This window comes from Mauremys reevesii, linkage group 15, assembly GCF_016161935.1.
Source record: "Mauremys reevesii isolate NIE-2019 linkage group 15, ASM1616193v1, whole genome shotgun sequence".
Lineage (NCBI taxonomy): Eukaryota > Metazoa > Chordata > Testudines > Geoemydidae > Mauremys > Mauremys reevesii.
Genome location: NC_052637.1, coordinates 36,809,119 through 36,836,472, shown reverse-complemented (window position 1 = coordinate 36,836,472; position 27,354 = coordinate 36,809,119). Strand labels below are relative to the sequence as shown.

General features: G+C 39.7%; 1 protein-coding gene across 6 annotated transcripts in view; it reads left to right on the top strand.

Annotated features, from left to right (window-relative positions):
• TEX2 (testis expressed 2) overlaps positions 1–27,354 on the top strand; it is a 102,834-nt gene that overhangs the window by 10,245 nt on the left and 65,235 nt on the right. Inside the window, exons 1-3 of one of the 6 annotated variants that reach the window (XM_039501210.1) lie at positions 22,681–22,706; positions 23,621–23,717; positions 24,558–24,621. The exons of 1 other annotated variant lie outside the window; for it this stretch is intronic. In XM_039501210.1, coding sequence (XP_039357144.1) covers positions 24,597–24,621 — 25 coding nt within the window. In that variant the 5' untranslated portion in view covers positions 22,681–22,706; positions 23,621–23,717; positions 24,558–24,596. Of the gene's footprint in view, positions 1–8,489; positions 8,539–10,540; positions 10,621–22,633; positions 22,707–23,620; positions 23,718–24,557; positions 24,622–27,354 lie in introns of those variants that run through there. 4 more of the 6 variants (XM_039501211.1, XM_039501214.1, XM_039501213.1 and 1 more) reach the window with 4 other exon arrangements.

Here is a 27,354-nt window from a genome sequence, read left to right as displayed (position 1 = left end):
GGATGGACAGTAGCTCTCTCTGCCGGCTGAGGTCCATTTTCTAGTAAAATAAGGGGATCTAGATCTGTTTCACTATATGTTTGTACCTTGTATGTATTTGACTGAAGCTATGACATACAGTGGAAAACAATTGCCCTCTGAGTTGAGGGAGGAGGTAGTGTGTGCATAAAATGGTTGGCTATGTGGCTCAAAGCATTATTGCTCATTGGAAACCACCTCTTCATCTGAGGGGCCAGAGTACTTTTGGTGAGTGCTGAAAATTCCAGTAAGTATCTAATTTATTTAAACCCTTCATTGAGCTTTGTTTTTAATTTTCCCTTTAACTTCCTGACCCTGCTTGTAATGGAGAAGACCCATGCTGAGTTGGATCACGTAGCTGAGAGAAGAGAGCAACAGCTGTAGGAAAGAAAACATAGCTTCCCCTCTCCTTACCATTGCAATTTTCTTCTTGGAGCCGCTGTAATTACATGTGATGTGAAACTCCGCTTGGGATGTCACCAGTGTTCTGGCCATTGAGAAAGAGGAACGATGGAAGGGTGATTTTTATCAGTCCAACAATAATTGTCATCTTGACTATGGGGATATCTGCCAGTCAGTCTTTCATAATTTGAACCTGTTTATTCCAAGTGGATAGCAAAGCTGCATTTGTTCAGTCCTTCAAATGCATATAGCTAGCTGCTGTGGTTTGTGTTGATTGTATTAAAATCTTGTGCTGCACCGTCAGTTCCAGTTGATTTCAGTAGGAAATGAGCCTGCTCAGCACCTGGTAGATACTCTATATAATCAGCTTCACCATGTTGCCTTTTCAATAAACATGCAGTATACAAAAATGTTTTTGGAAATAGGAGTTATTATGCAAGTGCCCTAGCTTATTATTAGGAGATATTACAGTTCAATATAACACACTATCCTAAGGCTATTAACCCACACCTTGCTTAAAACATGAAGTTGAGGTACACAAACAAAACACAGAAATTCATACCAGCTCCGACTGTTGGTCCATCTTGTCTAGTATCCTGTCTTTGACAGTGGCCAGCATCTTTGTTCAGAGGAAGGTGCATGAAACCCTGTAGTGGAATAATCTGCCCATGGGAAAGTTTCTTGCTAATTCCTGTTGGCTAGCGGTTGGGTTTATATGCTGAAACATTTGGTTTTTATTTGCATTTTTTAAAAAAATTGCTAGTCACAGTAAATGTGGATGTTTTTATCTATATGCGTCCAGTCCTTCTCTGAATCCTACTGAGCTCTTGGCCTCAATGCTGTCTAGTGACAAGGAGTTCCATGGGCTAATTATGCACTGTGTAAAAAAATGTACAGCCTTCATAATGACTCCAACTGTTACAGTTGCTTCAGCCCTGTGCTCTTTCGTTCTTAGTGGTGTCTCTTAAGAGTGGAGCCCACAATCTCTTTGGTCCACAAAGTGCTTGCACCACTCTTATATACAAGATTATCTCCCAAAAGTATTAGACAGCACTAATATTTTATTTTGATTTCAGCATATAAAAGATTCCTATCTCAGAATTAATAAAACAAATAACTATGGAATCTGGGCAGATTATTGAAACAAAATAGACTTAATACTAAGATACAAAAGAAAAACACTCTCAGTAAATGAAAGGAATTTAACATTAGTCATGTTAACTTGGGACCCAATGGAGGGATGCTAAAACTAGCAAACAAACATTACAGTACAAGGCATATTGATCATAGTGGATGAAAACTACTTTTTCTTTGTCTCTGACAGTTTGCTACCACTTCCTGCCACCTTACTTAGCATACTGGGGTGGGGAGAAGGTGTTAAATGTCATGTAATTTTCTTGGTTCCTAAAGAAGAAATGTCATTTTCTGGGTGACAGGCAAGGCAGCAGTTTTTCATGAATAAGCATTGTTTCTTAACTTCAACATACCACCCTATTTGCTGGTAGTGGAGAGTGTTTGACAACAGAGAACTTTAATCTTCAGGCAAAGTAAATGCTGAAGACTGGTTCAATATCTACTGGTTCCCCTGAGCTTCCTCTTCAGTATCTTGTCCTCTCCCCTGGCTTAGTTTAGACTAATGTGTGAACCACAGCATTCATATTATAGTGATGGATACAATAGTAGACCTACCTACCAATCTAGGTTTGTTTATTAACTTCCCCTGATGACACCTAAAAACTGAATAGGACTGGTCAAACTGTGCTGCTGATTTCATTAGCATTTAATTTAGACTAGTAACTGTTAGTGAAAATCCTCAACTATAAAACCTAACTTCAGGTAGCAGCTGAATGTTAGCCCTGACCTGCAACCAGGACCAATTAACAATTCTAATACTACCAATACAAAAGATTAGGAATCATAAGTACAGCTAAATCAATTTGATGTCTGGAATGTTGTGTAAATCCCAAGTTCATATCTTGGTTTCACATTGTTTGTGAAGTACTATTAAATATGCATTTACAAACCCACTAAAAAGACAGGATCCCTGATCTGATGGATCAGATTTGCTTTCAGTGAGATTTAGACTCTTGAATTTTTTTTTACCACAAATTCAATTTTCTTGTTAAACTGTCATACGTTATTTGAGTCCTCCACATGGCTGGCTTTATCCTCCTTGTTTGGAGCAACCTCCTCATTTTAAACTAGCACTGTTCAAAAGCACTGAAAACTTGTATAATAAAGGCATGACAATGGACCAGAAAATTTCAGATTTCTGACCTAAGCAACAAATTATATTCAACAGATATTTGGAATTATTTTTGAATCTGTCCCTAATCATGTCTGTAACATAATTTAAAAAAAAAATCTAATTCGTGTTTTAAAACTGTTGTGATTAGCAACAGTAAGGAGTGCCCCATAGAGAGATCCTGTTTTTAATTGTGCTGTTTAGCATTTTTAATGTTTCAAAATGGTTAGTTTTGAGTTTCACATATTTTTGCGAGCTTATAGTAATCTAGGCTGAGAATTTTATGTTCCACATTTTGAATTAAAAACTAAAGGAACATTACTTGGAAATAGATATATTGTTTAAGAGTAGAATACTAATGATTTGCTACTGGGTTATATTTAAAGGCCAACGCTTGCAAACCCTTACTCATGTGAGTAATTCTCAGACAAGAAGGCCCACTGATGGACCTCTTTGGTCCTTATTGCATGAGTGACTGCAAGCTTTGCATAAGAATGGGCTTGGAAGAGCTATCCCTCCATTAAGAAACTTGGGGTTTGTCTACACTGGCACTGAGTTGCAAAACTTTTGTCGTTCAGGGGTGTTAAAAACAAACAAACAAAAAAACAACCCACCACCCCCAAATGACAAAAGTTGTACCAACCAAAAGCACTGGTGTGAACAGCCCTTTGTCACCAGGAGCGCTCTGCTGCCAACAAAGCCGCTGCTGCTTGTGTGGGGTGGAAGTTTTTTTTGTTAGCAGGAGAGCTCTCTCTGACAAACAGCAGCTATGCTGCATGTCTTTTAGCATCATGTTTGGTGGCGCTTAGGATTTTCTGGGAGGGAGGGGGAGGAGTGGAGACGCGGCGCTTCCCTGCTCCTCCCTCCTCTGTCCCAGAAAGTCCTAAGTGGGTGGGGGAAGCACTGGGAGGGAGAGGGAGGAGGCGGAGAAGAGGAACTTGTGCAATGCTCCCTTGTAAAGTCGCTGCTCTTCCACAGAATCTTACAAGCAGGCAGCCAAACGACATTATAAGGGAGCATTAAACAACTTTAAATGAGCATGTTCCCTAATTGAGCAGGGACGTGACATTGAAACAATGTTAAGTGAGACAACATTAAATAAGGAGTTACTGTAATTTTCTATACAGGTGAGATGATCGCTATGGAAAGCTTTATCCTCTCTGGTTATATTGTAAGATCCTTTGCCCTACCTTGCTTTAGGGTTATTAGATTGGTGGCTTTTTGCTTGGCTTCATGGTAAGGGAGAGCAAAGCTTATTGTGTGTCTGTTCAGATGCTTCTTTCACCTGTGATTCTCCTGAGATGTGTGCTGATCTTGGCACGTCTGTTGTTTTGGGCAGCCGAACTCTGGTCTACGCTACCAACTTATATCAGTATAACTGCGTCATGGATTTTCCACACCCCTGAGTGACATTGTTTTACCCACCTAACCCCTGGTATAGATAGCGCTATGTTGACAGGAAGGCTTCTCCCGTTGACATAGCTGTCACCTATTGGGGAGATGAAGTACCTATGCCGACAGGAGAAGCCCTCCTGTCGGCATAAGCAGCATCTTCACTAAATGCTACAGTGGTGCAGCTGCAGCGCTGTAAGTGTAGACCAGCCCTGAGCCTCATTTGCTGAAGTGGAGTGGGGCGGGGGGCGTGGCGTGAGAATTAGATGGGAAGGCAAAATCCATCTCTCTAGCACAGTAGTTCAAAAGAAATTCCCTGCGGGGAAATTTTCTTGTCCCCTACATGGGGAGGGAAGAATCAAGTAGCAGAAAGGCAGGTGACCCCTTAGCTCACATGCACAACTAGGTTGACGCAAGTCATCAACTTAGGTTGGCCAACTTTGCAGTGTAGATCAGGTTCCAGGGCCAGAACTTGGGAAATCCTGGCCCACTAGACCCAAATTGTGGGCCACGGAGAGCTGGCTGATCATATGGTGCTGGCTTTTCTCCTTTCCAGCTGCCAAATCACATTAAAAGGCTAAGAATACATTAAATACTTTTCTACAATTACTTTTTCATGTAAGCCATTGCAGTAGCTGCCACAGGGATGTGAATGAGAGGAGACATGGCTCATCCAATAATGAACGGGAGAAAAGGTATTCACTAGACCATTTCTTGTTAAATTACTGTCAGTGCTAGGAACAAATTTGAGAACGCTTGCTCAGGAAGACATGACCTCCAGTTTTGCTTGTTTTTTCTCTGTCTTATCTTCTCTCTCCTTCCCCACCCCCATCCCCAGGTGAGGCAGGAATAACCTTCTGTGATTCATAAACCTTTTGGCAGCAATGAGCCATGTTAACTGCTGCAGTAGCTACTGCTTGTCTATTTTCAGGGCCTTCATGTTTGGAGTGGGATTGTTAGAACTGCATGGTATTGTGTAGCCAAACCCACAAAAACTGTAGGAACCAGGGCGATGATAGGCCATTTAATACAACGTTGGCTTTTCTTTCAATCAAACTAGGTAATAATTGGAGATATACCAATCTCCTAGAACTGGAAGGGACCTTGAAAGGTCATCTAGTCCAGCCCCTGCCTTCACTAGCAGGACCAATTTTTGCCCCAGATCCCTAAGTGGCCTCCTCAAGGATTGAACTCACAACCCTGGGTTTAGCAGGCCAATGCTCAAACCACTGAGCTATCCCTCCTTCCCCCACTGTGAATTAAGTTAACCCACCTATGACAAATACAGTTACAAATCGAGGGATGCATTTGTACAAGGAGGATGGTGGATACTCTGATTGAAATTAAGAGGAGTTTGCTTGACTGAGGATGACAGCATGGGGGCCATAGTTAATCAGTGGGAGTGCTTGTGAGAGCCAGACAAGCAGGATTTGGTGCACTGTGTGTGTCCATGACTCATGGGGAATATTGTGTTATAGCTGGCCATCACTTACCTTGGTTCATTAGAGATTGAGAGCAAAGAGATTCACCCCTATTCTCCTTAACCTCTGTGATTTCTTAAAATAGGTTTGTAGTGTAAAATATGTGAATTCCAAATTGCACTATCCTACAAAGAAGCTACTGGGCTGGTGCAGTCTTTCTCTAATGATTCAGCAGCAACTCTTTTTAGATTACTACCTCACTGCCTAGGAGGGTGCATCCCGTGCAATTCTGTTCTCTGATTGTTAATCACACAAATTTAGATGGTTCTGAAAATGGTTCACAAAAATAAACAAACCCTTAGAACAACCTTTTTGGAAATGTTTAGCTGAAAAAAATGAATGGAATATGTCTTGTCATCAGATATAAAAGAGCCTTAAAATACTAATCCTGCAATTTGATAATCCTCTGAATGGCATTAAATCAGAATTATGATTATAAATGTAAAATATGAAAAAATGTAAGTTAATAGTTCTGTTCTTCTGAAGAATAAAAACACACAAGGAGGCAAATCTCATTAGGAGGCACTTGTGTGGTTAAGAATAACTGTTGAGCAAAGACCATGTTTGGTGTAATCTAAATTATGGTTTGCAAAGCTGTAGTTCCATGGCTTTTTTTCAGTGACCTTTCATATTTGAACTCTGGGTCCCCTAGAGTAAAAAGTTAGTGACTAATCCAGTGCTGCTCATTTTTATTTGTGGTTTCTTGTTGCTGTTAACTCCCTTTATTTTAAATCACGTCCTTTACACTATTCTCTTTATTCCTATATGTGGAGACCTCTTTCCTAGTTTTTTAGTAGTTCTGGATGAACAAATTACCGGTGTATTAAAAAAAGAGAAGTAATTTTCAATTTGTGAAAGTTAGACATCTTGGGTTATGTTTTGCCCTGGCTTACTCAGTGGGCAAACCGTTATTGTTAATGGGGTTGTCTGATTAGTATATAGGGGCAGAATTTGATCTTTGTATATTTTTATATGGCAAATATGCCAGTGCTACACGTGCAGGAATTTAGCATGCAAATTATTCTACTTTTTTAAAAGGAAAAAAGAGAAGATTTGAGGTGGCTAGTAGCACATGCTTTTTGGAAGGAAAAACAATTTTTGTATAAAATAAGATTTATGAGCAAGTGCAGGTGGCATTAGACTGATTAGTCTGTTTCAGTATAATCTGTAAGCATGTGGGTTTTTTTAAAAGTTTAAACTGAAATTTAAGAGTTTTGCTCTATTGTGTAAATCTCTTGGGAGGGAGGGGGGAAATACTTGTGTATTCTCACCTAGAGGTAGCTTCATATTGGTGACCAAGCATCAGAACTGAATAAAATAAAGCTGGTTATAATACAGTTTGGAGACTGTTAGGCTTTGCTTTTTAAATTCTTAAATCCAAAATGGACATTATATCCTTTCTTGGTTTTTCTATTGGACACTTCATCAACAAATAAAAAGCTTTTACAACATCCTTTAATTTAATCACTGATGCAGACAGCCCTGACAACCATAGACTAATCCACTGAAGTTTGAAATAATCTTTCATCAGATTAAAGAGGATCTGATTGTTTGCTCTTTACAACTCGTTCTCCTGTGCAATAAAGTTCCGCGCACCACTGTACCTACCCCTTCCTGCATCACTAAGAAGATTTCGCTTTAGTTTATACCTACATTGTGTGTTTAATCTCTTCATATTTTGTTTTTGTACTAGAGTAAATATCTAATACTGATAGCTCTCTCCATCTGCAGAACACTTTTCAAGCACTAACGAATCCCACATATTGCCCCTGTGAGGCAGGTTCATTAATATCATCCCCATTTTAGGGAAGTAAGGCAAGCTAAGTGACTTGTTCAAGCCCTGTAAGGGCCTGCCTGGACTAGCATAAAAGTGGGTGTGAGAGAAACGTTAGCTGGTCACAGTCCACACTATGGGGAGCATGGTGTTCACTTCAACCAGTTAATGTGTTTAAAATACAACTTGCCCTTTCTATGCTACGTTTTGTAAAAATACCGTCTTATCCTGTGTAAATCCTCAGGAAGTTGGGATCAGAGCCAGGACAGGAACTCAGAAGTTCCTGTCTCCCATTCCTGCGGTCAGTCCACTAGATAGACAATACCTCTCCCTCAAAATGTATTGTCAAAATCCATTACTGCAGGGGATCTCAAACTTTTTCAGTGTGGTCCACATTTGAATAGTTGGTTCCCAGGTTCACAGCTCCTTGGCAGCCCACGACTTTGAAGGGCCCCAGCTCTGGGGCGGCCCACTAGGCAAACTGCCCTGGAGCCAGAGCTCCATTTCCTTTCACAGAGAACTTCAGGACTTCTGATTTCCGTTCAAAAGCTGAACAAAATTAAATTCTGAAATATCATAATCCTCTGTGAAATGGGATTACCTTTCTACACCCAGCTCTAGTTGCTATATTGTCATTCTTTGTAAGGTACTATGTTTGCTTTTTATTTTTCATCTCTGATTTACAGTTTCTTTAAAATTTAGGGGAATTCACACAAAGAACTTCATTTAGTGTTAGCTAAATTTGCTTTGTTCTACTTTAATAACGTGTTTACCCAGTGCTGGAAACTAAGAAAAACAGTGTTTGAAGAACACGATTGAAATAGGACAAAGCAAATTTAGCTAGCACTAAATGAAGTTCTTATGAATTTAGAAGTACTTATAAAGGCCTCTAGTACAGTATTACCTGCACTAAAGATCACTAGGGGTAACTCTCTTTTAAAATGTCCCCATATTTTCTATTGCAGTTTTGTTTGACCTTTTGTTTAAAAGCTGTTCTTTATTGGGCAACCCATCTTGTTTGTCTCTTGGGTGATCGTTTGAAACAGCTTTCGTTAAAGTAGAATAATGCTTTGCACTTTCTGTAGAACCTTTCATCCATGAATCTCAGAATTTTCTGAACAATCAAAGAGCTTTACAAACATTCATTACTTAATACTCGTGCTTTTCATTTTCACAGAAACATAATCCTGCTTTAATGAAGCTCAACAAACTACCCTCTCAAGGAGGTGAATATTTTTACCCATTTTACAGGTGGTATTTTTAAGAAATTTTTTTTTGTTTTGTTTTAATAGATGCTCTTACCTGGTGTGTGTATTTTAAAATTTTTTTTTGGCTTTGTTTTGTTTTTCATCTCTGGGCAAAATCACATACTTTTATGTCTGCACCTTCCTAGTTGGAGTGAAAGGTATTACCTGCCAGGATCAGAGTTAAGGGTTCTATATTCTCCTGTAGTAATTGAAGACTTCACTAACTCCTGTGGAAAAAATAAGGAGTTACAACTCTGCTTTAGGTATACTTGAGGAAATCAACTTTCCAGAAGGGAAACAGTGCTCTGAACTCAGGTCTGGTATTTTAGGAAAGAGGTAGGGGTGTGTGTGTGTGTGGGTGTGTAATATATAATTTTTAAGTTTTTATTATTAAAGTTATCTTTCATTGATGTATATATTCTTAAGGTACAGCTAAAAGAGAGAGAAACATTAGGAAGGATGTTGAATTACTTATTACTTTCCAGGAGAACATTTTTAAAAAATCAAAATCTTCTGCTGAGGTAATCCTCCTCTTCCTGAAGTGTGGGGTCTTTAAATAGAAAGATTCTTGGGCAGATCTTCAGCTGGTGTAAATTGTCATGGCTCCATTGACTTCAGTAGAGTTATGACAGTTTACGTCAGCTGAAGATCTGCTCAAGATAGTTAAGTCTCAGGACGACTGCAAAGAACTACAAAAGGATCTCACAGAACTGGGTCTCTGGGCAACAAAATGGCTGATGAACTTTAGTATTGATAAATGCACAGTAATGTACATTGGAAAACATAATCCCAACTATACATATAAATGATGTGGTCTAAATTAGCAGTTACCACTCAAGAAAGAGATCTTGATGTCATTGTGGCTAGTTCTCTGAAAACATCCACTCAATGTGTAGCCGCAGTCAAAAAAGCTAACAGGAGGTTGGGAATCAGTAAGAAAGGGATACATAATAAGACAGAAATATCATATTGCCTCTCTCTAAATCCAAGGTATGCCCATATCTCAAATACTGTGTGCAGATGTTGTCTCCCCATCTCAAAAAAGATGTATTGGAATTGTAAAAGGTTCAAAAAAGGGGAACAGAAATGATTAGGGGAATAGAATGAGTGAGGAGAGAGTAATAAGACTGGGACTTTTTAGCTTGGAAAAGAAACGACTAAGGGGGAATATAATTGAGGTCTATAAAGTCATGACTGGTGTGGAGAAAGTAAATAAAGTGTTATTTACGCCTTCTCATAATACAAGAACTAAGGGTCACCAAATGAAATTTAATAGCAGGTTTAAAAGAACCAAGAGAAAGTATTTTTTCACACAGTGCAGTCAGTCAGTCTGTGGAACTCCCTTGCCAGAGGATGTAGTGAAGGCCAAGACTATAACAGGGTTCAAAAAAGAATTAGACAAATTCATGGAGGATAGGTCCATCAATGGCTATTAGCCGGGATGGGCAGGGATGGTGTCCCTAGCCTTTGTTTGCCAGAAGCTGGGAACGGGCGACAGGGAATGGATCTCTTGATGATTACCTGTTCTGTTCATTCCCTCTGGGGCACCTGGCATTGGCCACTGTCGGAAGACAGGGTACTGGGCTAGATGGATTTTTGGTCTTACCTACTATGGCCATTCTTATGTTCTTATCTGCCCCTTTTGAATTGTAGTTGATTCTTTATGCAGAGGTGAGGGGGGGCGCACAATTTTGGCTGTGGTAATGTGCATACTATGATCTCCTCTAAGTGCTGGCTTTTGTTGAGCACGTTAGACTTCTTATATCAGATAATTGATATTTCAGTTCATTTACATGCTACTTCGAGTTGCTTTCCAGACCACTGCACTATTCCCTATGTGAATGTCTCTGTGTTCTTTGTATTATGTCCCTTATAAACACCCAACTATTCAAAATATTGTTTTAAGCTCACTTTTTTACCCCTGCAGCTGGTAGCACAAATCTAAGACACAGCCTGATCTCTCTCTTTTTAAATGCTGTAGGAAAGTGATCTGTGAGAGTGTCTGTACCCTGGTAACTGGATCCCTCGTCTGATACAAAGATTTCATGGACTTGTCATGAGGTGGTAATTATTGACCCTGCCTATGTAGTTCATTTAAAAATAATGACTAATAGATGTAAGAGAGCAACAATCGATGTTGACTGTGGAATACATTATCTGAAGGTGACTCCAAATATGCTAATAACTTATTGAGAGTCACGAATGGGGATGTAGTAGTTGGGGGACCTCTGATATTTAGTTTTATTTTTAGATCCTGTTGAGTTACGCTATGGTGATGGACTAAATTAATTGGAGGCAGTGGATTTACATGATAGATGATAATCCATTAGTTCCAGTGGTGTTACATGGGGATGAATTTAGTCCAATAAATTATAATTATACACAACACTTCTGCGTGCTTCTCCTTGCTATTCAAAAGTTCTATCTTAACCATTCAAGTGAGTGGCAGAATTTCTTACATGAAGCACCTATGAAGAGTGCTCTTGTTAGACGTTTTCAATGCAACCAAGCTCTTATAAAGATCTATTTTAAGGGCAGACTTCCAAATGTGCTCAGCTCCCTCTCGTCTCTAAGGTGGTGGTGGGAGGATTTTTTGTCATTCTCAGTGGTAGAGCTGCTTTGTGAGCACTTCTGAAAATCCTGGTCACGTGGATTTAAAAATCACATTCCATACTTTTTTTTTTAAATCACCGAGAACACCTTGGAACTAAAAACTAAACTCTCTTCACATTTGTATCTTACCTTCTGCTAATTTTAATGAAAATAGCCAATTTGTGTATACATCCTGGCTATGATTGAGCATGCCTTACTAGGCTGGTGACAGAATCATGACCACTCTGAAAGCCTATATATCCTCTTCCACCCTTTGTAAAGATATTCAGAGAAGCAGCATGATCCAGCAGCCTTAGGTCAGGGTTTGTACCAGGGACTCCTAAGTTCCATTCCTGGTTCTCCCTCTGGCTTTCTACGTGCTCTTGGGCAAGTCACTTTTGCTGTATGGAAAATATTCCCTTGCCTATTTCTATAAAGGGGTGGCAAAGATAGTTATTTTGTAATGTTCTTTGCTAAAGCATTACATAAGGGAAAAGCAGTAGTATTGAAAATAATAATATACATGATAGCAGCTGGTCAAATCTATGTAGGCAGATGTATGAGTATGTTGATTAAAATTTAAGTGTTCATGTTTCTTGTCTTCTGTTCTGACTCTTCCCTCCCCACACTGCTTTTATAACCAGTAATCTCCAGCCTGTTGCCCAATTATTCTGTGTATCTTGATTTTTTTCTGCTGTTAGCACTAAGAGACATTCCTTCCATCCTCCCATCCCATTCCCTTACTGCACTCCCCCCAACCAAAAAGCCTATCCAACAACAATCTTCTTGCAGAAGGCATGCCTCCCAGATCCTCACAGCATAATCCCGTTTGCCTGTTCATCCCAGCAAATGCTGAAGGATCTTTCTATGCTTGCCACTCTCCTTTGCAGGGTGGGGTACACATTACACAGATCTGTGGTTAACTGAATCAAGTTCAGTGATCATACAGTAAATATGCAAAGATAAGCATTTAGTTAGTCTGGGTGGTGGTAAAGGGGAAATTTAGAATGATTAAAAAATAACCTTGGATTAAATGGTCCTTTCTCTAAAATTGCATGAATTGCAGAAATTGTAGGCTGATTGGAAGCACATCAGTTTTGTAGGCTTCATTTATGAAGTCTGAGGTGTTGCTTTAGAAGCACTTGATAAGCAACTACCATCAGAACCACGAAGGATTCAGAAGTTTGTATCCCCCCATCATTGAGGTGATGAGGTGAAACTAACTTCAAGCAGTACAAATAAAAGCTGGGAAGACATCTTGGCTTTATTCTTGCAACTGTTGTGCACTGAAAACTATTGCAATGAATGGTGGTTTTCTGAGCCCAGCAATTACGAAATCTGCTTTTCACATATCCCTACTGGTTTTTTTTCCTGCCCTTTCAAGGACATAGCATACCTTATCATACATAAAGGTCGGTAATGACCTGGGCATTTGTCTCGAGTACTTGTTAGTTACCTCTTTTCAGTCAGCTTCTAATGTCACAAAATAGTTTATTTTCAAAGTATGAGGAAATGTAGCCCAGTGGAACCATGGTTTTGTAATGCAATGCTTTGTGATTCTGTTTTAAGGAGGATATTTAATGTCCCAGCTTGAAAAAAGACTGGAGACTGAGTAGGGAAAATTATGTTTATCAAGGAATTAAATCACTTTCCTGATATAAATAAATGGAGTCCCAGAAATTAGAGAGAGACCTTTAATGGTAGATTATTTTTCTGCATCCCTCCATTAGTGCGGGATCATTCTCAGCTGAACATACTGAGAGGAACATTGCTTTATGGCAAAGGTAGTGCTGCAAGTTTATTGGTGATTACTTCAGTTACTGGCTTGATGAAACAGTTTGTTGCTTAGTTCAAGGCTATAGCCACTTTCTCCACAAGTATTTTGTGGAGACTGAGTTTTGTGTGCATAGACTGGAGATTTTTAATTTTTATTCTTTTCGTTGTATTTGGAATTCTGGCTGTTGACAGAGGCTGAATTGACGATAAAGATCTCGATGATTTTGTTTTTGAAAATGACTGGAGAACACCAGACAACTACTATCCTGTGTCTCTCAATGATGACATGAAGATGCTGGCTGAGAGATTTTAGTGAATATTCTGGAGAATAGAATTCTTGAGAGGAAAAGAACTCCAGATCAAGTGGGCTTAGTCAAAAGCTACATTGGTAATGCAAATTCAGGACAATGTATGCATTTGTCAGTGGCTGCCTTTTGTTCCGAGTGCTCTAAAAGCTTTTAGTAGGGTGGAGTAGGTTTTATAACTAACCTACCACCAGACCAGGAGATTCTGCATTTTAATTTAATTTTAAATGAAGCTTCTTAAACATTTTAAAAACCTTATTTACTTTACATACAACAATAGTTTAGTTATATATTATAGACTTTTATAGAAAGAGACCACCTAAAAATGTTAAAATGTATTACTGGCACACAAAACCTTAAATTACAGTGAATAAATGAAGACTCGGCACACCACTTCTGAAAGGTTGCCGACCCCTGCTGTACAGTATAGACACTTCTTTGAATTCAGTATTAATCCACTTAATAACTAACTAAAGTGTTGAATATGCTGCTTTGGTGATGTAGTGGCTTCACTGCCCTTCCGTTGTTCTCTGTTATACTCTGTTGCTATCAGACCTTTGGCATAGTTTTTGTATGTATGTAGGCATTACGAAAGTTGCTGTTATAATTTTTTAATCAAATAGTGACAGCTACATTTAAAATCACTTGCATTTCTGGGTTAGGCAGCTCCAATTTTACTTTGTTTTAAATATATTCAACTGATGGATTAATTTTGTACAACTATGATATAGTGATCTTAAAAATATGTGCTATTATAAGGCTGACGTCTAAGCTTTTAACGTTCAAGCGGGATTCCTGATTGCTGCCTTGGATACTTGTTATATTCTTATTCTGGGTTGTGATTGACATTTTGGCAATGTTAAAAAGTAACTTTCTTCTAGCACTGAACAAAGACCTTTATTAGAATATATCATTGTAGAGCTTCTAGCTGGAAGCTTCCTCTAGCCCTTGTGTTTTCTGGCTCGCTTCTACATATTTAAAGAAACAGTACTTATTCCCACCAATCTGTTACTATAAAAGTAGGAATGGTATGTTAATGGGAAATCTCTAGCATACTAAACAGGCCTGAATGAGGCATCCTGCTGAAAACTGGCATCTGTTATGCCTTGATAGTATGATAACGTAGAAACTGGCTGTCCAAATGGTAACTGTAGCATAAATATATCCAGATTCTATAGTGCTTTCCACCTTGAAGGGTATCAAAGAGATTCAGAAACATGGAAAAGCAGACAGCTCTTGAGCTCTTCTTCACAGTGGGGAAAGGTGGCTGACCACTAGAGATTGGCATCTTTAGAATGATGCAAAAAACATATAAGATGCTAATGTGGGAAGCTGGGTTTTCCAGCTTTTATTTAGCTATTAAATAACCCCTAAATGTTCCAGAGGGGTTCTTAGTGCCTTAAAATTGTATCTGGGGGCCCAAACTGAAATCCTAGATCCAATGTAGTAATGTGTAGTAGCTTAGTGTGTGACCATGCTTTCTTTAGTGGCTGGCCCCAGTGACCTGTTGCATAAGAAGTACTCCTTCAGCTAAAGTGATATGGGCTTGTGCTTTTGTGCAGAAGGTTCTAGGTTCAGTCCTTGCTGGTGACCATGGTGTCTGTATGAATGTGGCCACAATTTGCCCTTTCAACTGGTTTAGTAAGAACAGGTCAGACTACCTTAAGGCACCTCAAACTGGGCTACAGTTCAGACCACTTTAGTTGAACTGGTTAAAACCAGTTCAAGAATCTGCCCCATGTAGAGAGGTCAGACTTGAATGCTGTGGCATATATCGCATTCCTGATGGTTTGATAGAGGAAACATGCAACAAAATTTGCTTATATTTTACTGGTGTGTGTGATTATCTGCAGTACAAAATGAGTTTTCATTTCTGTGTACCATGAAGAAATGTACTGAATCCAGACAATATTTAGCACAGTGATATGTAAGGAAAATCAGCATAAATGGACAGGGGAATAAAGGGCCATGTTTTAATAGTATTCGTTTTATGAAGGACAAAAGTCAAGATTAAGTATCATGCAGTGATATTACTGTCAAAGTACTCAAGTGATTTATAATGAAGAATAAATTAGTGGTTATATCAACATCCCAAAACATGCCTAATGAACTACAAGGCTCAGTTTGTCCTCATTTTAACGTATCTTACAAACCTTAACAATCCTATCTGCCTGACCCCTTTCTAAACAGGCAAAATATTATAAATTAACTGGCAGAACAGGAAAACAAAATTCAGTGGCTGTTGTATTTTGGAAAAGCTATTATTCTTGAATGAAGACTGATGGATTAGAAAAATGGTGCTGCATTGGCCATGAGGTGCAGTTGTGTTTTGAACAGATAATGCTTCTCACTTTCAAATAAGAACACCTGAAAACAATTTTTTCTTTGTAATTGGCCCATTGTTGCTTAACAACAGTATAGGGTGCATGACCAGATCTTCTAGAATCAAGCTGACGTAAAATCCTGTTTTGAAATAACCTTGCTTTTAAATATTTCCCATGCCTCTAGCATGACTCAGGAGTAGTGCTTCAAAACATGCCAGGAGCCAGTCTGTGATACCACAGAGACCTGTGTAGCTGGTTCACCTCCATCCCACTGAAAGTCCAATGAAGACAGGCCCTTACTGTGAAGTGTGATGATCTCAACAAATCTATTCCTCCTCTTTTCACCCGTCCTTCACCAGATGTCTGCATGGCAAGACAAGGGATGCATGTTTAAGGAATGATGGCACATATGAGGCAAAAAGAATCATTTGAGAAAGCTAAGATTTAACAGGTGAAAAACTTCTTTACCCCTCACAGCCCTTTTGAAGAGGAATCTGAATAAAATCCAATCATAGCATTCAGAATAATCAAATTAGTGTCTTCATGGGCAGCTGGCAGGGCCTACACTTAAAGTGCAGCTGACAGCTCATAAGGAAAAAAATTGAAAAGCCTTTTATTTAGAATGTTTATATTTTCCCCTCACTTGTTAAGGAAATATGCATATTTAATTGAAAACTACTTTTAAATTAAGAGCTCATCTGCTCCTGTTTGTTGTAGTTCAGAGCAATGCCAAATATTTTGTTTTCCTTATAGGACATTTGCTGCAGAAGGTTTGAACCATTTGTACAGACTCGTTTGTTGCACACTATTAGTCTGTTGCCTCCAAATAGGATGTTGCATTAAGCAATGATAACACAATCAGGAATGGTTGGCCTGTTTCAGTATGTCTGAATTGAGTTCCACTACTGCTCCTTGTCACTCAGATGAAAAGGTTATAGAAAATACTGAATTGCACAATTAAATTCCCCTTTGTAACCATTGCAGTAAATTTGGCTGTGTTGAAGTTTCTTAAGGCAGGCAAGATAAGTACTGCCTACACTAATTTTGACCTGCTCTTTCAAATTGTCTGTTAACCCATAAAATACTGTAGTAAGCTATTTTAATCAGCCTCCTTCAATAAGTTGCTAGTTTGTGCAGATGTGACTTTCTTTCATGTATAAAGTTAAACATGTAATAGACACTTTACGTATCCTTTTTTTTTTTTTTTTTTTTAGAAGATAGCAAAAAGAAAATGTTCCCATTGACTTACATATATGCTGCAAATGCTCACTAATGGAGAGGTTTAGCTTGCTTTCTAGTTTCTGGGAGAGTGAGAGCTGAAACTAGCACCAGTGAGTGAATTGTATGAAAGCTGATTCTTCTCACGGTCCCCACAGCCTTCTCTTCATGTTCCCAAACTTTCTCATCTTCGGCTTAGAGAGACAAAGTGACATCTCTTATTGGACCAACTTCTGTTGGTGAAAGAGACAAGCTTTCAAGCCACACAGAGCTCTTCTTCAGGTCTGGGAAAGATACTTGGCTACTGGCCCATAGTTTCTTGGCATCTAAGCTAGTGCTTCAGGCCTTCATGGCCTTATCTCCAGTCCACCAAGTCTTTCCCAGCCTTGAGTGATCTTGCTATGGCCCTGCTGCTCACCTGTCTTTCCTACTCATCTTGTGGTGCAGTAAATAGGTTACTGTAACTGTGCTGCTAGGTCCAACCTTTCCAGACTACCGTACCCCTTTCAGGAGTATGATTTGTCCTCTGTACTCTCAAGTTTCACCTCACTTAAAAACTACTTGCTTACAAAATCAGACATAGAAATAAAAAAGTGTCACAGCGCACTAGTACTGAAGAATTGCTCCCTTTTTCATTTTTACCATATAATTTTATAAAATCAATTGGAATATAAATATTGTCCTTACATTTCAGTGTATAGTATATAGAGCTGTATAAACAGGTAACTGTATGAAATTTTAGTTTGTACTGACTTCGCTAGTGCATTTTATGTAGCCTGTTGTAAAACGAGGCAAATATCTAGATGAGATGATGTACCCCAGGAGTACGTGTACCCTTGGTTCAAACCACTGTGCTTGGCTGACCATACTGTCTCCTCTGCCACAATTAATGACCAGAAGTTTTGTCTCTTTAATAAATGAAGGATAACTAGAGCAAGCAAAGGCTGAACATATAATTTTGGGTTTGCTTATTAACGTAGGACCTGTACTTGGCTAGCAGCGTCCCTTGCAAGCTGATGTGGAGCCAAAAGAATGCTAAGCTGAAGCCATTTGTAACCAGATGAACTGGTTCCACTCTGTGAATCCTGTTTTGTTAAAACATCCTTATTGCTGGACTGGAAGTGCATCAAAGTGTTGTGGTGGTGTGTTTTTTTTTTTCTTATGAGTTTGGAAAGCAACCCAGTGTGCATCAGTCAAACTTTCAAGGCAGGCTTGACATTTTGTTAAATTCTTAGTTGATAAGAAAGTGTCCCATTTCTTTTGCATATGAAATCAAGTAAGGCTTAATTATTTTAAGCGTTACTGATTGATCCACCTCCACTCCCTACTATCTTGATAGAGACACTGCTTTGTAACCAATCAATCATTTCTAGATAAAGCTGCATGTATTTCACAATGATCATTGAACTGCAGAGAAAAACTAAAGAAAATTAATGTGTGTATGGGGGGGGGGATCTCTTCAGTGGCCATTTATTTCTCTGAACTGCTGTTTGCAATCCTGTGTCCTGCTTCTACTTTTTTTTGTTTTTAACATAGTATAGTCTATATCTTAGTGTTAGGTCCATTTCACATTACCCTGTCAAATGCAATTCAAAGAGAGAGGGATTTTCTTAGTTGTACAAAGCATCCAGTTTATTTGTTCCTCTTTTTAAGGCATGGATGTTTTAATAGGACACCTGAATTGCTGGTATCTGTGAAGATCTGATTGCTGGCCTTTCACTGTAGTGTATAATTACACTCTAAGAGCCAAATCCTGCTCTCAGAATGCATGTGGGTCTCCCAGTGGTATGCAGGAGCCCAAAGTGTTGGAGGTGAGAATTTGGCTTTGGTGTCTAGTAGTGTGAAACTGATACCATTCAGATCAGGCAGAATCTTGATAGTGAAAGAACACCTTGCCTTCCCTGTCCTTAGTCACAACAGTAGCGTATAATTAAGAAATGTTGTTTTCCTTTCTGAACTACACCCCTCCTCCATCTCTAAATAACTGTGTGTGTGTGTGTGGATGCCAGCGGATCCTACCTTTCCCTCTAATGTTCATTTTTCTGAGATTCTTTGCATTTTTCTGAGAGTTTCCTTTTGAAAGCCATTTTTTCAGAGTTGAGTTTATAAGAAACTTCCTGAAAAGGTTCTGGCCTTGCATCATTGCCTCTCTGCAATTCTGTATGGCTTTAACCTTTTAAAATCATTTGATGTTTTTATTAGAGTGTAAAATAAACACATGCAGACAATCAACTCTGTGTGCAGTATGCATGCACAATGATCAATTTACAATCAAGACTAGAATAGGTAAATAATCCATTTAGGAATCAACTGCTTATGTTCCATGTCTCCCTTCTTATTTTCTAAGTCAGTCTGTTTTCTCGGTGCAGAAATTTTCAGATCTCAATCCTTAAGCACTCTCCATCTGGCAAGTGGGAGAACTCTTTTTTTTTTTTTTAAGATGCTGTGTCTGGACGTGGCAGAACAAACTACCAGAAGTATACACAAAATCTAATATCTTGTAGGAGGTGCATAAGAGGGTCTGCTGTAATGTACAGTGTTATGATTCTGGGGATCAGCTTAGGAGGTCTATATTTATGGGGCACCACTTTTGGAGGGAAGGACATTGAATATAAATATTTAATCTCTGGGGTCTCATTTGGAGATGCTCCTTCCATTTCCCCCCCCCCCCTCGAGTTGAAATGTTCTGTTTTGTTGAATCAGTTGCCTCCGTGTGGCTGTTCCTCTGCCTCTCATAAATAGACCTTTTACTGGAGCTGTAGGAAGCTTGTTGAAGGGTGCCAAACTGCAGTAGCAGTAGATCCCTCCTGGCTCATGCCAAGGCTGAAATATGAAATTGTCTGTCAGTGTTGAGGGGGGACTGGCTTGGGGTGGGGTGGGAAGGATTAAAGCAAAACACAACACACTTCCACTCCTTTCATTATAAAAGTAAAACTTCCCTAGCCCTTCTGCTTGCAAGGGATCCCTCCCACTTGTTCAGTGATCTACACAGTGCCTTATCCAGATGGTTGTCCTCTGAGTTTATTTAACCACAGGCTCTTATTTTTTATACTACAATAGGCAATGATAGCTTTTCATTTACAAATGATAAGGTTTATCCTCTAACTATTAGTTTTAAAGAGGGGAAATTTTAAGAGGGCTAATTCTCCTGAGAATAAAATCTACACGTTAAATGTTAGTATAAGGTAGCTTGCTCCTTAAGGGTCTTTGGCTAGGAGCCAGCCAAACCTGATTACCGAAGGAGCCACCTGTGCTGCGTTAACCTTGCTTGGGCCTGACTGAGGACAGCTGATTTCCCCTATAAAGGGCAGCAGGAAGCTGGGGTGGAAGTTCCGAAAGCTGTGGCGGTGTCTGCAGAGAGGTTCCTACAGGAAAGACCCTAAGATCAGGGTAGTTGCCCTAGCTAAGAGCACTGGGACTGTCCTGCTAAGACAGGAGGAAGAACCTAACATGAATGGAGTTTGAAAGCCAGAGCTTGAAAACCGAATTCCAGCCAGGTAAAGCCTGGGAGTAGTGATTGAACTGGGATCCAGCTCTAGGAATGAGGGCTGAGGAACCATTGAGATCTAGGAGGAAAGAACGTCATTGACCTTTGCTGTGTCTCCTTAATCTTGATAGTGGAGTAGGAATAGGGGTGGTGATTTGCGTTTCATGTGTTTAAAAATCTTTTTCCTTATCCTGCAGAGAATGTCTTTGTGTCTCGTATTTTCCAGCATGCTTCACAATGCCTTGTTAGGAAAACTACCCTTTGCATAAGTTCAATAGAAATATCTGTAGTAGAGTGAAGGAAAGTTAATGATCGATCCTGGCAGCACTGTGTAAAAGCAACATATGTCATATCCACATCAATTTGCATTTGTGTTTTGTAGCAGCCCTTTGAATGTTCAGCTGGACTCAGTCCAGATACTTTTGTCTGGTTTCATAGTCCTTCCATGAGAGTATGTCCAAGGTCTAATGTTGGTCATTCAAAGACATATCGGTGTTTAGTCATTTCACTCTCCTCTTTGCTGTGTCCCAGAATGGATACTCCGTCTCCTTTCTTGGCAGTTAATCTGGAGAATGTCCCTTGACCTTCCAGAGTGGGTGTATTGACATCAACGGCAAAGATTGTGTAGGCAGCCACTCAGAATTAAAAGCTCACTATTAAGAGTATGATGTGTGGGATGGGGAGACAGACCGTTCTTGCAACACACTGTAAAGCCAACCAGTTCCTGGCTTTTAACTGTTGACTGAAGTTGCTGCAGCTGCTGCTTCACTAATGAGCAATGAGTGTGTCATTTGTTAGTCCTTTCATGTGACTAATATCGTATAATGACCTGTTAGAAGACTGAGAAATAAACATTCAAATAGCTTCAAAACAAATCATCTACAGCCTCTGATTCAAGCCCACAAACTGAGAGTAGAAATAAGACAGCAGCAGGGCTGTCAACTCACCTACGTTTAGAGGGTGAGCAGGGCTCATGCTCCAGCCCCATTGCAAAGGGTCTGATCCAAAGCCCATTGAAGGCAATGGGACTTTGTCTACTGACTTCAGTGAGCTCTAGGGGAGAACCAAGAAGTAGACAATGGAGAGATGCGTGGAACTAATGGAGGGAGGTAAGGATATAATAAAGGGGAATGTCTTGGAGAAAGTGAGTTTTCTACAGAGAAATAAACTGATTCCTCTTAAAGGATAGGAAAAGTACACAAATGTGGATTGGGGGGAAAACAGACTGTAACACTGCTATTTTTAGCGCATTAGCTGACTGCCTACCCAGGCAGGAACCACACTCCCAGCTGCAGTGCAGACGTGCCATTAGAATCCCATTAAAAGACCGTTAATGCCCCTCCCCCTCACACAAGAGTAGAATGCACTGTCTAGGGCTAAGTGCTGCACAATCATCAGGGACAGCAAACCAGGGTTATGTTGCAGAACTCTAAAAGAAAAGCCTTACTGGGTAAGAATTACAAATTAAACTTGCTACTATCACCTGGATACCAGTGATGACATTGCTGTGATTGTTCAAGATAAAACTTTGTGACCTTCCTACCCCACCCTGCGAAGGCACCCAAGTGCAGGCTTGTTTGTCTTGGACCATTTGAGGGATGGAACGGCCAGCCAGGGCCACCCAGAGGGGGTGGGCAAGAGGGGCAATTTGCCCCAGGCCCCGAGCCCCACAGGGGCCCCCACCAGAGTTTTTCGGGGCCCCTGGAGCGGGGTCCTTCACTCGCTCCGGGGGGCCCGGAAAACTCTTGCGGGGCTGGGCGCAGGAGCTTCTTCTGCTCCCGGTCTTCGCCGGCGGGGGGACCTTCCGCTCCGGGGCGGAAGGACCCCCCCCCACGCTGGCGAATTACCGCCAAAGACGGAGCGGGACCGCCGCCGAAGTTCAGCTCGGTCTTCGGCGGTAATTCGGCGGTGGCGGGGGGGGCCCGCCACGGATCTTCGGGGCACTTCGGTGGCGGGACCCGGAAAGGAAGGGCCCCCCGCTGCTGAAGACCCCCGGGCCCCCGGAATCCTCTGGGCGGCCCTGTGGTCAGCCACCAAGCCAAGATGGGGGTCGGGTTTTGAAACACCCAAAGTCTGAGGTATATGGATCAAGCATTTTGGTTCAGGTCCATTTCTCTATTAAATACACTTAACTATTTTACTATTGTGATTTTTAAATATCAACCTGTAAACTAGGAAAGGTGTAAGGAGTGTTTTTTAACTATCCCAGTCAATGGGGGTATAAAATGTGTTAATTCTTTCTGGTGTTACTCAATATTGGTGCTTATGTTATCTGCTTAAAATAGCAAGCAGACTGTTTGTGGTGATGTTCCTTTAAAAGAAAAAGGGGAAAGAATGTTGGTGTCAGAAGGTTCCCTAGAGGTTGGGAAATGGCAGTTTGTTTTAAGCATCTGGAAGAGAAGAGAGAAGCAGGACTCTTCAGGAACAGCAGAGAAAATGGGAGGAGTAAGTGAGGAAAACTTAATTGGAATTAGGAGAAGCCTGAGCAAGAGTGTGAAGAAAGGAAAACTAAGATGGAGAGAGCGCAAATATATAAAATGATTTAAGAAACAAATCAAAGTTTTTAGAGGGGGAGAATCTTAAATGTTAGCTATTTATCAGCTTTTTAAAGGGGAAACCTTTGCCGGATGGCGTGTAGCTAGTGGGAAGTAGTTGGGGATGTTAATATTGGATAGTTCTTGTATTGTCTTTAAGAAACCTTTTTAAACTTGTATTTTTAAAAATTATTTCTCTGCCTATTAAAAAGGGGGATGTAGGCGTCAAGATGTTGACTAGAAAAATGGTCACAGGTAGGATCAGGGAAATTTCTAGTTCTCGCCTTTTCCCAGGTCACAGAGAAACTTCTTGTGAATCAGCTAAAGACATTCCAAATATGGGTTTGGAGAGGGAATGTTGAAATATGTGCAAATTGGGAAGAATTATTTTAAACAGGGTTATTCCAGATGGGAGTACAGTTTTCTTTGTTTCTGAGAATGTTTATGGTATCAGCATGCACTGTGTTTGAGGTGTTAATTTTGCCAAGATCCAGGGAGTTCAGATTTTTTTCTTTTAACAGTGGAACTTGTATTATAACTACATTATTTTAATATAGCTGATGACCTCAGTAAGGGTGAACAAATACCTTTTTGAAGCAGACTCGTTGTGGTACCTATGATGTTTAGTGAGTCCAGATTAGATCTGCTTTTCTCTCAGAGGTAATAGAGACATTGTCATAATCCAGATGGATAATTAAAATGTCTATAATAAATGAAGTCAAAAGACAGGCACTTAAGAATAACATCTCGAAGAATGAAAATCCCTTGACCCTATTACACTGGTGGTCAGTCTTTATATTAAAATCTAAATTACTAATCCGATAGGTTGAATTAACTGCAGTTTCACAGAGTGAATTTCATTAGGGCAGCTGATCTGGAGGTTGAAATGAATTGTGCTGGAAGTAAACAGGATCTGCTAAAGGTATGTATGCATGGTGTGTGACATGCTAAATTGAACGTAGCCATCTACAGTAAGGAGTTGCAGATGTGTATTCTCTCTTGCACAGATAGCATTAGTTGGACAAAATAGTCTGAAGGTGTAAGGCCCCATGCATACACTGCATTCAAGAGTTTAACTTAAACTGCACGAGCACAATTTAAATTCTGTTGGCAGGATCAAACCAGGTTAAAATGGCCAGGTGGGGGAGTAAGATAGAAACATGTCGGGTTTTTTTTGTTTTGTTTTTTAACCCACTTATACCATGGTTTGACCATACTGTTATAGGTTTCAGTCAATATAGAGTTAACCTTAAATAGCTTTGCATAGATGAAGCCAAAGGGTAAGCATATCCTCACCATAGGGAATGTCCTGCTGTGTCTTGTAACACCGATGCCAAAGTCTATGCTATTTGTGTTGAGAGTGGCATTTAGGAAGGTTTTTTTTATAAAATTATATATACTTCATAATATGGAGGTGGGAAGATATCAGCTAATTGAGACTTTCCCTGTTTGGTATGATGATTAGTCAATTGTGGTATAAAATCTTGCTTATTCATTGTGTATCAAAATTATTTCCAACCCACTTGTTTTGTTAGTAAAATTAATCTGTTTCAGGTAATTAACACTGCATATATTAGCAACTGATATTTAAATAACTTAAACACTGGGTAATTAACACTACATTGTGAATCTGGGATTGTAAATACAGATTGTGTTAATGACCTAACTAAAGAGTACACTTATTGCTAGTCAAAAATATTGTATAGGAAATAAAATGTTTAAAACAAACCTGAAGTGCATGTTGTTTCTTTTGTGTTGCCAGACTCATGATCCAAATGGACACCCTTAAAAGATTTAATCTATGGAAGCTAAAAAAAAATGGCAAGGTAATAGTGCTCAGGTGCATTGTTGTTGCACCACTCACCTCTGGTCAACTTGTGAAACTACAGTCGTCAGCCTTAAAAAGTTTTGTCTTGCATAATGGTACCTCATTTGCATTATTCTGTGTACATCACTGTACTTAGCATAGGGGAAAATTGCACATAATGATATAACATTTACTTGAAAAGTTTTTAAAGGCAACCACTGTGTACGGGCATGTACACATGCACTTACAGAATAATTGCAAATGTTTGCCATTTAGGAAAAAACAGTTACCACATGTTGGGGTCAGATGCTGCAGTTTCCCCTATACTTAGATTAGAAAATAACTTTAAGTGAGCATTGTCTGCTTGCAAACAATTTCTTTAAGGGTGACCATCATACTTAGATTTTTTTTTTAATTCTTTTATCTGGCAGATTAATTCTGTTAAACCAATTTTTTACTTTTCAGTTGCAAATGTGTTGTCTTTTTTTTTTTTTCCTATCACCTTTCTGAGTTTGGGGTGAATTTAGTGCATTTGAGAGAAGCTAGGGTCTACAGTTAAGGGAACTGTAAGAAAGTAGTATATGAGAGAACTTGGATTGTACATTTTTTTTTTTCACCTTTCAAATGTTGATGTCCCGTAATTTATGGTTGAATGGCGTGTGTGCATTCTTTTGCTCTTTTCCTACGTTTGGTATGCCACTCATGTATGATTTATACATGGTCTAAAATATTAGAACTCGGAAAACTACTGTGGCATACTGATATATAATCCAAAAAGGACAGCCCAGTGAATGGGGAAGTAGCTTGGGATTCTGGAAACCTGGGTTCAATTCCTAGCTGTGCCCGTCTTCCTGTGTGACCTTGGCCAAGCTACTTAATTTCTGTGTCTCAGTTCCCCATCTGTAAAATGGGGGTAATAGTACTTCCTTACCTCATAGGGGGGGTCTTAGGGTAAATACATTTTAAAGATTGTGAGATGTTTAGGTACTTATAATGCCCTTGACTGTTGTCTCTGAGATAGGCCTGGTCTGCACTACACAGTTAGGTTGACATCAGCTGTCATGCTGTGGAAGTGTCTTCACTTTACATCCTGCTGATGTAAGTGCCTCTTTATGCCGATTTACTAACACCGCCTCCCTGATTGACTGTGACTCTACACCAATGTAATTAGGTTGATGAAGTGTCAATGTAGACACTGTGTTGCTTACATCAACTGTTACTGGCTTTCAGGAGCCATCCCACAATGCCCCACACTGACAATACAATTGATACAAGCACTCTTGGTGAGGTTGCGCACCTCTGACACAAGGAGCCAAGTTTGTATGCACACAGGCGATTTAATAACTGCAGTGGCTGTATGCCAGCGTAAATTAGGTCAACATAATTTTGTAGTGTTGCAGGGATAAGAAAGCATGTTTCAAAAAACACAATCTCCCACCAAACGGAAATCCTAAATATATAAAGCACTCCTGTTTTCATAAAACAGCTCAGTTCCAGTTGTCTATATAGACACACAGTGTGTGGCAAGCTGGAATGTAAATCTGTGCCACACTGGTGTGCTGTGCACTAACTGTCATGTGGACCCTGCTCCTGCATACTGAAAATTTCTTGGTGTGCTTTGATCTACCCTGCTTTTAAACTTAAGCAATCTAAATGCTTATTTAGACAAGCTGTAAATTTGCCCATTGAGAGTTTGTATCTAGAGTAGTGTATTTACGCAGTACAGATTTGGTTGTCTTTGGCTGTAAATTGAAAACAGTAAATGAAAATTGAAAGCAGTAAAATTTAAACCCATGTGTTTCAAAAACATTCTCCAAAACTTTGAAGCAGAACCCTAAAGACATTTTAAGTATTTGTTACCAAAGTGCCTGGGCATATTGTCTTTTGAAGATCTCATTTATGGATTGTAAAATTGTGGTTTTGAAACTGATTTTGGTTGGTACCTAATGCTGACATGTTATTTACCATGTCTTCGCAGAAGGATCTGATAAGTGTGCTCTGTTGCAATGGATTTTGGGTGATGAGGACAAGTGTTTCCTATTGCAGGAAATGGACAAAACCCCTTTTCGCCTGTTACCAGAGTCTGATTTAAATGTAAATTGCGAAAGACTAAAGGTGTAATTGGGTGTGCTAGCAGGTGCCCGTTCATTTGTTCATCAAGGAGATGCATAGTATTTGTGTCTCCAACAGTCTGGGATTTGGTGTATTAGAATGAATATGTCCATAAATATGCTGTGGTGGTGTAGCCGTGTCAGTCCCAGGATATTAGAGACTCAAAGTGGATACAGTAATATCTTTTTACGGGACTTATGCTAAACAATCTGTTCCACTTTGTATTTAGCTGTGACACTGTGTGTATATTTCCCAGACCTGAAGAAGAGCTCTGTGTAAGCTCGAAAGCTTCTCTCTCTCACCAACAGAAGTTGGTCCAATAAAAGATATTACATAACCCACCTTGTCCCTCCTATGCCTATAAATACACTTATTCAGAGCTAACTATCCATATGGATTTGGACAGGAAGATGAGTTGTCTTGGTAATTCGTGCCTATCTCTAATATATACCTTACCCAGGAAATGGCTTTGCTGTTAGCTTTCACATCTGCTCTCTAGATTCACCACTTTGAGCCACAGTGTCCTGAAGAGCCACATTCTTGCTCAGATTCCAGCAGCTGATGAAAATGTCTCTCTTTAATACCATGGTATTCTCCCCTTAGCTTACACACAAGGCTCATCTAGTTGCAAAATATCTGC